This window comes from Camellia sinensis, chromosome 2, assembly GCF_055761805.1.
Source record: "Camellia sinensis isolate YWXY chromosome 2, ASM5576180v1, whole genome shotgun sequence".
Lineage (NCBI taxonomy): Eukaryota > Viridiplantae > Streptophyta > Magnoliopsida > Ericales > Theaceae > Camellia > Camellia sinensis.
In genome coordinates, this window is record NC_138962.1 from 103,070,762 (window position 1) to 103,084,023 (window position 13,262).

General features: G+C 38.1%; 1 protein-coding gene across 1 annotated transcript; it reads left to right on the plus strand.

Annotated features, from left to right (window-relative positions):
* Positions 1 to 5,093: 5,093 nt before the first annotated feature.
* On the plus strand, positions 5,094 to 5,708 carry LOC114316387 (uncharacterized). Its single transcript, XM_082912560.1, has 2 exons — positions 5,094 to 5,511; positions 5,680 to 5,708. Exons 1-2 carry the CDS (start codon positions 5,094 to 5,096, stop codon positions 5,706 to 5,708), a joined length of 447 nt encoding a protein of 148 aa, XP_082768686.1.
* The last annotated feature ends 7,554 nt before the right edge of the window (positions 5,709 to 13,262 follow it).

Sequence of the window (13,262 nt, forward strand, 5' to 3'; positions counted from 1 at the left end):
CCCTCGCCCAAGGGTACCAATACTGTGGCTTATGTTCATGTGGCCCTTGCCCGGGGGTAACAATACCGAGGCCTATATTCACGTGGCCCTCACCTGAGGGTAACAATACCATGGCTACTTGTACACAAAATGTGGACCTATGTGGTCGTCGGTACCAACTATGCAAATTTGATATGATATGACGGCTAAATGGATGTACTACATATAATTGCTATAATCTTTGGTTAAGTATGCGAAACTGAATTTGTTTCTAATTGAAAATCTGCTATAGGACATCATTCATTAAATTTTTTACTCTGTTATTATTCACTGGGCTTCCGCTAACTATTTATATTATATATATAAGTAACCAGGAGCGTGACCAGGCCTAAATTGCTGCCTCGAGTTTTGGTGTGTCAACCACCCTTTTGTACCTTCCGAGGGGGTTTCGGATTAAGTCAAGCCTTGTGGCCATGTTTTGTAAATGTTTAAGACTTTATTTTCTATTGATATATGAGCAAACTTTTGTTCATCTATATATGGGGCTCAGTTCCCTTTTTGCTCCATCTGCAATGAATATGACGTAAGACGACTTTATTTTTGACGTCACATATTTGTATATAGAGTTTTAAATTTCTGTCTCATATACGTCAGCACAGCTTTATGGACAATGTGTTTTATATATTTGCTTCCGCAGCCCCTAAGTATATGTTATTCTATTTAGAGGTCTTTGGTAATCTAAGGATTACTGGCCGGTTACAATGCTAAACCTATTGGGGTAGGTTTAGGCTGTGACAGAGTGGTATCAGAGCACATGTTATACCGCACACACAAGTCCATATGAGCTATAAGGTGTCCTAGAAAAGAAGTAGGGACATTACATCTGCATGTATGAGTGTGTGTTGAATTCTTTCAATGTGTAAACTGAATCTTAATATGAATTCATGAACTCTTGCAATTGAAAACAATGAACTTACTCCGAACATCGCAAACAAGATTATTCCTTTGTTTATTATTGCCTTTTTTACCTATAGCAAATGGAAAATACAAGAAGTAATGATGCCATTGAGTCTTCTGAGGCCTAAATGAGTAGAATGAAACAGATGCTTACAGCTTGACTGAGGCAATGACGCAACAACGGAGGCAACAACCGTTACCTCCACCACCTTCGGTGCCAGTTGAGCCAGAAAACAATGATATTATTGTACTAACACATAAGTTCAATAAAATAAAGCTGCCAATCTTTTTGGGTGGGATTGAGCCGTTGAAGCTGAAACATGGCTACTAGAGACTGAAAATATATTTGAAGTATTTCCGTGCTTGAAAATGCAGAAAGTTCTTTTGGCCACTTATACGCTGAAAGAAGAAGAGAGACGATGGTGTATGCTTATCCAAGATGGCAGTGGAACTATGACATGGAGTTAGTTTAAAGTAATATTCTACGAGAAATATTTTCCCCAATGCTTTAGAGATCGTAAGGTGTCAGAATTTCAAGAACTTAAGTAAGACAAGATGTTTGTAGCCGAGTATGAGGCTATGTTTACCAAGTTGGCCAGATTTGCTCCTCATATGGTTGACACAGATTACAAAAAGGCTCAGAAATTTGAAAGGGGATTAGATCTGGACGTTTTGATTGAGTAGGCATTTTAAAGTTGCATACATGTGTGGAAATAATTGATAGAGCATTGATGGCAGAGGCCATTTTGGCAGCAAAGAAACAAGCTCCAGCTCCAACAACTGAATGGAAGGGTAAACGATCCAGATTTAATTTCAAGAAAGGTCGGTCATTTTCAAAAAGGCAGAATACGGGATCCTCCAGTAGCTCTAGTCAGAGTAGTGGATCTATTTTAAATTGTCCCGATTGCGAAAAAAAGCATAAAGGCACATGTTACCGTACATCAGGTGCTTGTTTTCGATGTGGCAAGACTGGCCACATGGTTAGAGATTATCCTCTGAGATCTGATGATGCTAATCGTCCTATAGCAAGTTCAGCGGGGTCTACTTCTGTAGCAAGAACAAATGCATCAGCTAATGCTAAGGGTAACACGGGAAATAAGACGCCAAGACAAGGAAGAGTGTTCGCCCTAGCACCCGGGGATGTACAGAACACCGAGTCTGTGGTGTCAGGTATAATTTCCATCTGTAACCAAAATGCATATGTCCTGATAGATTCTGGTTCTACACACTCATTTATGTCGTATGTCTTTTTTCGGGAACTAACTAGACCTTTAGAACCTATGAATTATTTACTGTTTGTTTCTACACCATTTGGGGATTCTGTGGTATATACTTATGTTTATCCGACATGTGAACTAGTAATTGGTGATGTGACATTGTATGCTGATTTATTGCCATTGGGTATTGATTATTTTGATTGCATACTAGGTATGGACTGGTTGATGAATTACTGTGCAACTATTGACTGTGTGAATAAATCCGTTGTGTTTCGTCCACCTGGCTTACCTAAATTTGCGTTTACTGGGAATGGGGCAGTTCCCCCTCCCCAATATTTGATTTCTGCCATGAAAGCTGTTAAACTACTTAGGAAGGGATGTAGAGGGCATGTGTGTTGTGCTTTGACTGTGATTTCTGATAGTCTTACCATAGAGAACATCTCGATAGTAAATGAATTTCCTGATGCATTTTCAACTGAATTGCACAAAGAGTTAATTGATAGAGAAATTGAGTTTAATATAGATGTTGTACCCGAAACGCAACCAATTTCCAAAATCCCGTATAGAATGTCAACTTCTAAGTTGAAAGAATTAAAAAGCCAACTTCAAGACTTGTTAGACAAGAAGTTCATCCAACCGAGCACTTCACCTCGGGGTGCTCTAGTTTTATTTGTTAAAAAGAAAAACAAATCTTTGAGGTTGTGTATAGACTATCGGGAGTTAAACAAAGTGACTGTCAAGAATAAATACCCACTACCTCGAATAGATGACTTATTTGACCAACTGCAGGAAGCCCAAGTCTTTTAAAAAATTGACCTTAGATCCAGATACCACCAATTGAAAGTTAAAGTAGAAGATATAGAGAAAATCGCATTCCGGACGAGATATGAGCACTATAAATTTTTAGTCATGCCATTTGGGGTAACGAATGCACCTGTAGCTTTTATGGACCTAATGAATAGGGTGTTTAAACAATTTCTTGATGAATTTATTGTTGTGTTTATTGATGATATCTTCATTTACTCCAAAAGCAGGGAAGAATATGAATATCACCTGAGAACTGCTTTACAGATGTTGAGAGAAAAGAAGTTGTATGCAAAACTATCCAAATGTGAATTCTGGCTTGACAGCATAGCATTTTTGGGACATGTGTTTGACAAGGATGGTATATCAGTGGACCCACAGAAAATTGAAACCATTGTAGACTGGCCAAGGCCAACCAATGTGTCTGAAGTTAGAAGTTTTTTGGGGCTTGCAGGCTATTATCGCAGTTTTGTGAAAGATTTCTCCAAGCTTGCCTTGCCACTCACTCAACTGACTCAGAAAAATGTACCATTTGATTGGAATGATTAACAAGAGTCAGCCTTTCAAGACCTGAAAACTAGACTGGTAATTGCACTAATTCTGATCTTGCCTAATGGAACCGATGGGTTTTAGATTTATAGTGATGCTTCCTACAAAGGTTTAGGATGTGTACTAATGCAAAATGGTGAGGTGATTGCTTATGCTTCTCGGCAACTCCGACCACATGAAAAGAACTATCCAACACATGACCTTAAACTAGCAGTTGTGGTGTTTGCCTTGGAAATTTGGCGACATTATTTGTATGGTGTGACTTGTGAGGTGTATACTGAGCATAAAAGCTTGAAATACTTATTCAGCCAAAAAGAACTGAACATGAGATAGAGGCGATGACTTGAATTGATCAAGGATTATGACTTGTAGATTTTGTACCATTTAGGAAAAACTAATACAGTGGCGGATGCCTTGAGTCAAAATTTATTGGAAATTTGTCATGTTTGCTCATCGGCTAGAGGGAATTGTTATGTTACCTGGACAGAAATGAGATTGAAATTGTGTTGCGTGAACAAGGTGGAATCCTAGCTGCCATTTCTGCTCAACCTACCATCATTGGAGAAATTAGAGAGAAGCAACTTGAAGATGAGTCTTTGAAGAAAATTGTTGATGAGATTGACTCAAAGCCAAGGTCAGGATTTGTGTTAGAGAAAAATGTATTGAAATTTCAGGGTAGACTTTGTGTATTAGACCATTCTGAATTGAGAAAACGTGTTATGACTAAGGCCCACAACTCCAAATTTGTTATGCATCCAGGGAATACAAAGATGTATCAAGACTTGAAACAGAATTTATGGTGGCCTGGAATGAAAAGAAGTATCGCTGACTATGTGGCTAAATGTTTGTATTGCGAACAAGTTAAAGCCGAACATCAATGACCCGTTGGACTACTTCAGTTGCTTCCAATACCGGAATGGAAATGAGAGCACATTACCATGGATTTCATTGTGGGATCGCTTCGCTCCTCTCGAGGTATGGATTCTATCTGGGTCATAGTTGACCGTCTGACTAAATCTGCTCATTTTTTGCCTGTTACAACTTTTTACAATGCAAATAAGTTAGCTAACATTTATGTGAATGAGATTGTGAGATTACATGGTGTGCCTGTATCTATCGTATCAGACAGAGACTCTAAGTTCATGTCAAGATTCTAGCAGAGTTTACAACAGGCCTTGGGAACTGAACTACGACTGAACATCGCCTACCATTCACAAATAGATGGCCAAACTGAACGAACCAATCAAACTTTGAAAGATATGTTATGGATGTGTGTATTGGACTTCCAAGGCAATTAGGAGGCCTACTTACCATTGGCCGAATTTGTGTATAATAACAACTATCACTCAAGTATTGGGATGGCTCCTTATGAAGCTCTGTATGGTATAAAATGCTGTTCACCGATCTGTTGGGCTGAGGTAGGTGACTGATCTTTCTTGGGGCCAGAACTTGTGCAAGAAACGACGGAAAATATGAAATTGATTCAACAAAGATTGAAAACTGCACAAAATCGCCAAAAGAGTTATGTCGATGTCCGAAGAAGAGACAGAGAATATGAAGTTAGGGATCACATATTTTATCAAAGTAATGCCAATGAAAGGGCAAACTCGGTTTGGTGTGAAAGGGAAGTTGGCACCAAGATATGTTGAGCCATACGAAGTCCTTGAGAAGATCAACCCAGTGACGTATCGGGTAACCCTACCGACGGTCATGGAACATATGCATAATGTTTTTCATGTTTCGATGCTTCGGGAATATCTACGAGATCTATTCCATGTAATTGAGCCGACTCATGCACTTCTGAAAGATGACAATACGTACGAAGAGAGGCCAATACAGATTGTTAATTGTCGAATCAAAAGATTAAGAAACAAGGAAATCCCATTGGTGAAGATTGATTGGCAAAACCATGGAGGGACTTATGTGACTTGGGAGATCGAGGAAGATATGATGAAGAGGCACCTAGAATTGTTCCCTCTAGATCCGGTATTCTTCCAAAACGAAGGTAATTCGAGTTTGGAGGACCAAACTCTTTTAAGGGGAGAAGACTATAACAACCCCGACCTATGATTAACCGTTAAACCATGAGTAAGAATGCCTAATGAGTAATTAAGGTGAAAATTATTAATTGCATGTGTTATGTGCTGTATGAGTTTCTATCTGTTTTGCGTAGGAATATCTGTCTCTGATTTTGCGAATTGAAGGCCTTATCGGCATCCAATTAGGAAATTGACTTGATTTCTGTGATAATTAGAATTTTTAGAATTTTATGATAAGTTTAATTAAAATTCGATTTGGAACGCATTAAAAAATAATTAAAGTCAATTTGCTTAGCTTAAGTTAAGATTAATTAAATTTCCTAAGCAAGCCTATATAAGGCCTATACACACCACTTGAGTCACCTTTTCATCATAATCTTTGAGCCTACAAGAGACAAACGTGAGAGAGAGGAAGAAGAGACCAAGAGGGTTGAGATCAACACTTGAGCTTGAAAGAAATTGCTAGACAATTCAAGGAAATTGGTATGGAACCTTAGAGAATTCACCAACTAGAGCTTCATTGAGAGATTGAGGTAGGAATTCCACCCTTGAATTGTATACTATGATGTCTAGACCATAAATTCAAGAGAATTTAGTTGAATAATGCAAGGATTGAGCTAGAATGGATGAACTTGAGCCATATTATGCATGCATGCACATTTGCTTACATTTTAAGTTAAATTTCAAGTAATTCTCACATGCATGTGCTAAGTCTACCTTTGTTTTGAGAATTCATCTTGTTTTGCATCATTTTATACCAAATGATCATGTCTTGGAAGCCTTGAAGCCAAACCATCTCATGCATGTTATGTTTTCAACGAATTGAGTTTTGTTTTGCACAATTGGCAAGCTTTTGGGCCTTGATTTTACGAAATGATCTTGAATTCTCGATGTTTTCCAAGTTCACACACAAGTTTTCTTAAGTTTTTTGCCCAAAATGATGAGTTATGATGTGTTGAATTCGAGTTTTGAACAAGGAAGAGCAATCTGGAAATTCCAGATTTTACTCATTCCCTCGAGCGACCACTCTGTGTCTTGCACCTCTGCTCGAGCGACCAAAAGTTGGCTCGAGTGTAAAATACATGCTCCCAGAAGTTTACCATTTTTGTAGATCGCTCGGGCGACAAGAGTTGTGCTCGAGCAAGGACCTTAGTCTCTCGCTCGAGCGATCATCGAGTGGCCATCGAGCGGAGAATTCACACAACCAGTACTTTTGCAGAATTTACAGACCGTTTGAGCGAAGGAAGTTACACTTGAGCGACTACTCACATTTTTTAACCTCCGCTCGAGCAAAAAAAGTTGCGCTCGAGCGAGGCCCCTATTTTCAGTATATTGCCTAAGTGTTTTCAAGTACATTTCAGCAGCCTCATTGCGTCCTAGGCATTCATAGGCCATGGTTAAGACATAATAATAAGGATAAGACTTAGAACTATACTAAGAATGAATGTATTGGGTTAAGTTATATTCGAGTGTATGTTTCAAGAATGTATCTTTTATGTTTGTGTAGGTCACGCGCCGTAAGCTTTTTCTACTCTGTATGTCTGCCTCTGAAGCCAACTATGAGTATTAACTTAGTAAAGTTATGTTCAACTTTATTTATTTTCTATATGATGTAATAAGATCTGTTTTTCTGAAATGCTATTTGGAATGCTATCTGTAAATCATGAATGAGTGTCCATTTTTCTGAAATGTGATTGTGGCATCTATAGTTCACGTGGCCCTCGCTCGGGGGTAACAATACCGTGGCTGATATGCACGTGGCCCTCGCCTAGGGGTAACAATACTGTGGCTTATGCTCATGTGGCCCTTGCCCAGGGGTAACAATACCAAGGCCTATGTTCACGTGGCCCTCGCCTGGGGGTAACAGTACCATGGCTACTTGTGCACAAGATGTGGACCTCTGTGGTCGTCGGTACCGACTATGCAAATTTGATATGATATGACGGCTAAATGGATATACCATATATAACTACTATAATCTCTGGTTAAGTATGCGGAACTGAATTTGTTTCTGATTCAAAATGCTCTATAGGATATCATTTATTAAATTCTTTACTCTGTTATTATTCACTAGGCTTCTGCTCACTATTTATATTATGTATGTAGGTGACCAGGCGCGTGACCAGGCCTAGCTACTGCCTGGAGTTTTGGTGTGTCAGCTACCTTTTTGTACCTCCCGAGGGGGTTTCAGATTAAGTTAAGCCTTATGGCCATGTTTTGTAAACGTTTAAGACTTTGTTTTCTGTTGATATACGAGCAAACTTTTGTTCATTTGTATATGGGGCTCAGTTCCCTTTTTGCTCCATTTGTAATGAATGTGACGTAAGACGACTTTATTTTTGACGTCACATATTTGTATATAAAGTTTAAATTTTTGTTCCATATACGTCAGCACAGCTCCATGGACAATGTGTTTTATATATTTGCTTCCGCAACCACTAATTATATGTTATTTTGTTCAGAGGCCTTTGGTAATTCAATGATTACTAGCCGGTTACGACGCTAAAACTATAGGGGCGGGTTTCGGTTATGACAATTTCATTGCATGTTCATGCAGGTATTTTTGGAGGCCGATCATCCAGTTCCTCCCATTGTTGTGCTTTGGCGAGTTCACCATCACCCTTGTGCATCAAAATAGGAGAATGCATATGTTAGCCACATTTAGAAATTCAAAGACAACATAAGACCTAATGTAGCTACTCGAGAGACATTTGATATGGTTGACACTGACTGATGTATTAGAGAGAAGTTCTAGAATATTTAAAAGATTTAAGAGATTAGTTTTTATGATTTATAATAGCACGGAGTTCTGAAATGGATATCATTTTGCCCTTGGATTTTGTAATGGCCATTTTTTGATGGAATATCACATAAGTTATAGTTGTCTTATGTATGAAATGGATATCATATTGTTTACATTGTTTGAACACAAAACGTAATAAAAATAATATTAATCAAGTGCAACTACTGTTAAAGAGTAATAATATTAACCAACAAGTATCCAAAAAGACAAAATAATATCAACTAGTAGTTCAATCCATCCACATCATCACAAAATACATGTCTTCTTATACATAATACAAAGAGTAATAAAAATATTAAAGAGTACCACTGATAAATACCTACTACTAAATTACTAAATCTACCAAAGTATCCAAAAAGTACATAATCCAAAGATAATAATAATATTTGTCTCCTTGTACATCCACCAACACCATCACAAAATACCTAATATAACATTATGAACTACTATCAACTATGTGATCGGCGAGTGTAATGTGCTCCAAAACGATATGTAGTAGAAGAGCAAAGTGCAGACCGATCCTGAGTAGATGTGCTAGGTGCAACTTCACCAATGTGCTGATCATGCAAAAGGTGTTCAATTGCATCTATTGCATAGTAAAGCCTATCAGGATGTTCAACACTGTCATCATAGCCAGACTCAATGAAAGGATAAGTAATCTAATATATCTGTGACATACGCTACATTAAGAGAACAAGTACAACATTATATACATTGTCTGAACAGTTTACATACATAAGTTGTAATGTAAATGAAAAAAGATGATACCTGTGCATCTTGGCTAGGATACTGATAATGATGAATATTCACTAGGTTTTGAACATACATGTGATAACCATGTTCCTTAATATGCTAATTGGTCCTTCTTATGAATTTGATTATGTATTTGATATGATTTTGTGTGCCATTTATATGAATATATATGGTTTTGAATTTCTATCTGTTCACCGTAGGAATATCTGTTTGATTACCTGCTTTGGAATTTAAATTGAAGGCCTTATCGGCCACCAAATCCGAAATTGACTGCGCTGTTATGATTGGCGTAATTTTTAGAGCCTACGGTGAAATTTAATTGAAAATTGATTTAGATGAAATTAAATAGATTAAATTGGAATTATAGTGCTCAATTATTTAATTTTAATCAATTGTGACTAATAGGACCTATAAAGAGGGGCACTACACACTCAATTTCCCTTTTTGTTCATTTGAGCCGAAAATTGCTCTAAGGAAGGAGAGTGAGGGTCAGCTAGAGAGAGGGAGAGGGAAACAATTGAAGTTTTGATCTTAAACTTGAGTGATTTGGAGACCAACTCAAGAGTTAAGCATAAGTTTGGAAGATTAAAGCTCCTAGGTGAGTAATCAACCCTTAGCTCATGAGTTTGAGTTGTGTTTTTGTGAATTGAAGACTAAATGGTGAGTTAGATCATGAGTTGTGTTGATTTTGATGAGATATGCACATGCATGCATAGAATTGCTATGAATTGCCATAAATTTGTATAATCTAACATGTAGCATGTCAATTATAAAAGATTGAGGGTTGGATAATACATTCAAGCATGTTTTTGTTAAGTTTCATGAGAATGGACACCATTTGCATCATTTAAAATAGAAATGAAGTCAAAATTTGCACGCATGTTTGATTATTAAAAACGTGGAGCTTATATGAGGTTGAAAGCATGAGCCATCATTGATTTTGAATAATTGGATCATGATTTTGGGTGATTGGCTTCATGTTGTTTACATCCATGTGCTATATAATGTAATTGCATGTTTTGGACCGAAATCATGTGTTTAGAGCTTTTGAATAGCAAGTTTGAGCTCAAGAACGTTGCTGGAAAACCCAGAATTCATGATGTCCGCTCGAGCGGGGAAACCGCCGCTCGAGCGTAAAATTCGGGCTCCCAGTATTTTTTTTTGCAGACATGGTGTCCGCGCGACCGGGGAAGTTCACGCTTGAGCGGGGAGCTATGTAGGATGACTTTTCGCTCGAGCGCCCGAGTCCACGCTCGAGCGTAAAATCAAGGTAGCCAGAACTTTTGCAGACTTATTGGGTTCGCTCGAGCGGGGAAGTCCACGCTTGAGCGGGGACCCCTGTTTCTAAAATTTTGAAAATGCATTATGTGCTTCGTTTTCTGTTCTCTTTCACTTCCAAGCACTCTTAGGCATGCATTGAGCATTATTAATGTGTTAAAAGGATAAGAATGAAGCCTAAAGAGGAATATGTGAATTAAGAACGGATTGAATCATTTGTGACCCATATGTTATATGATGTGTAGGGTCAAGCTTCAGGGCAAATCAACCAGCCGATCACTGTGAGTAGTATCTTAATAAAGATATCTGAAGCATGTTATTTGTCCTATTACTTACTTCTATGTAAGTCTTATAAGTTTGTTAATTCGAATGATAAATGAATGGGCCAGAGGCCAGTATGATCTGAATGATAAATGAATGGGCCAGAGGCCAGTATGATCTGAATGATAAATGAATGGGCCAGAGGCCAGTATGACCCGAACGATAAATACATGGGCTAGAGGCCAGTATGATCTGAATGATAAATGAATGGGCCAGAGGCCAGTCAGACATGAATGATAGAATGAATGGGCCAAAGGCCAGTTTGACATGATTGAAAGAATGGTTGGGCCAAAGGCCAGTCTGACATGAATGGAAGACAAATGGGCCAAAGGCCGTTTGACATGAATTGGGCTCAAGGCCGTCTGATGTATGTTGTTCTAATGTATCTTCTTTATTCGATATTATTCACTGGGCTTTTGCTCACGCTCATTCATGTGTTTGTAGGTGAGCCAAGAGAGGTCCAAACCCAGCCCCAGTGAAGTTTGTGTGGAACAACCAAGGTTTTGAAGAGTCAGTCCTTACGTCTCACGCACGAGACTCGTCTCCGCCCTTTTGCTATCTTGTTTTATTTTGTCATGTTGGCAAAGACTTTAGACACGTTTGTATATAGCTTTGATTGGCTGACTTAGACTTGAATGATCCTGTGTGTACAGAGTTTTGTGTTGGTACATATTTTGATGTGAGTTATTAACAGATATATGTATGGTTTGTTATGGCGTGCCATGTAAGCACAGCTCTACGGACAAAGTTTTAAATTTTGCTTTTGTTTGGCCCTTTTTACTCTGATGAGTTATGTCTGGTTTGGTTTGAGGCCGAAAGTAATCTCAGGATTACTGGCCGGTTATGTCCTTAACCCATGGGGGCGGGTTCGGGTCGTGACAATACATATGGGTAATAGTTTGGTACCAATCCATGTAACTATAAACACAACCCTAAGGCTGCCATATCGGTGTAGTCCTCCTCTACTCATGTGACGCCCTCAAAATAAACCCATTATATGTATATCATCGACATGCATTATTTAAAGAAAACAATTTATTAATTCATTCATCAGAGTATTACTAAATAAAAACATTACATGTAACATCAAATTAAATGCCCTATGGGCTTACATCTTTCCAAGCCAACACTTGGACACAAAATATGAGTTCTAACTCAAATACAAATAAAGCCCTAGGCTTAATTATTTATCAAATAAAAACAAACAACTAAAGATAGTCTTCACAATCCAAATCCTTCCAAGCTAAGTCCTGGGAGGTAGCTTATCACCTGGACCTGAAAATGATGTTCCCATAAAGGGTGAGCCACAGCCCAGTAGAAATATACTAAACCAAATATAAGCATTGAATAAAGCATCAGTATTTAATAGATGGTTAACCAAGATAATCAATTACATCATCAAACAGTCTCATGACACTAATGTCTAAAACTCGTTTTACTTTCCAACATTATCAATATGGCTCAGAACCTGGCCAAACTTACAACAGTGAACTATATAGATATCATATTCACATTCTTCCAATGTCAACAAACAATTGAGACTCAGGCTCAAATCAAAACACTTCATACTTCCAGTTTGATACACATTTTAGTGCTGTATCAATAAAACACTTCAATATAAATAAGCATACATAAAAGTGATGCTAATGGAGTCCATCCCCTATCTCCTCCCAAACAAAATCCGGTTTAGAGGTCCATCCCCTATCTTCCCCTAAACCGTGGAGTACATCCCCTATCTCCTCCCACACAAAACAATGTATGCAAACACATATCATATACAACACACAATCAATACACATAATGTCTGTATTAATTCAGCAGTCAAAATTGATGACTTAATCAATGATTAATTTCAGTTATTCCTATTCCACATGCAGTGTCTACAACAAGCACGACTATCCTCCACCGATATCCCAACACAGTTATTTCTAGACTTGGAAATAAATATACCAACAATTCAATAGGCGAGTGATTTACATTATCCAACTACACCATTTAATCAATAAATTTCCCAATTTCATGAATTTAACCAATTTCCCCAATTCCCTTAAATTAATTATACAAATTAATTAATTAATACAACTAGGGTTTTTCCCAAAATTTCCAAAGTATCCCCAACATATCAAAATACCAAAACTTAGAACAAAACTTATAGAATGGAGTAGGAAATCCCTACCTCGAAGAAAATAACCCGAATGGAGAAAACGAAGATGAATACCCAAATTCCAAAGTGCTCCAAACCACCAAACGTTCAGATTGAATGAAAGCCCTTGACTCACTCTATCTTTTTAATAAAGGACCAAGGTTAGATACTCACCCTAGGTAGACCAATTTTTAGAGAGAAGGCAGGTTTAGAGAGAGAGACTCTCAAGGGGCGGTTTTCTAAAAGTTAAGAAAGAAAAGTAGGTCAAAAAGTGATCCAAAAAGTGAAATCTCGGACTGATGTAGTCGACTCCCCGCTCGAGCGTGGAAATCCCCGCTCGAGCGTCAGACACAAACTCACGCTTGAGCGTGAAAAGAGCCGCTCAAGCGTCGATTGCACACTTCCAGAAGTTTTGCAGG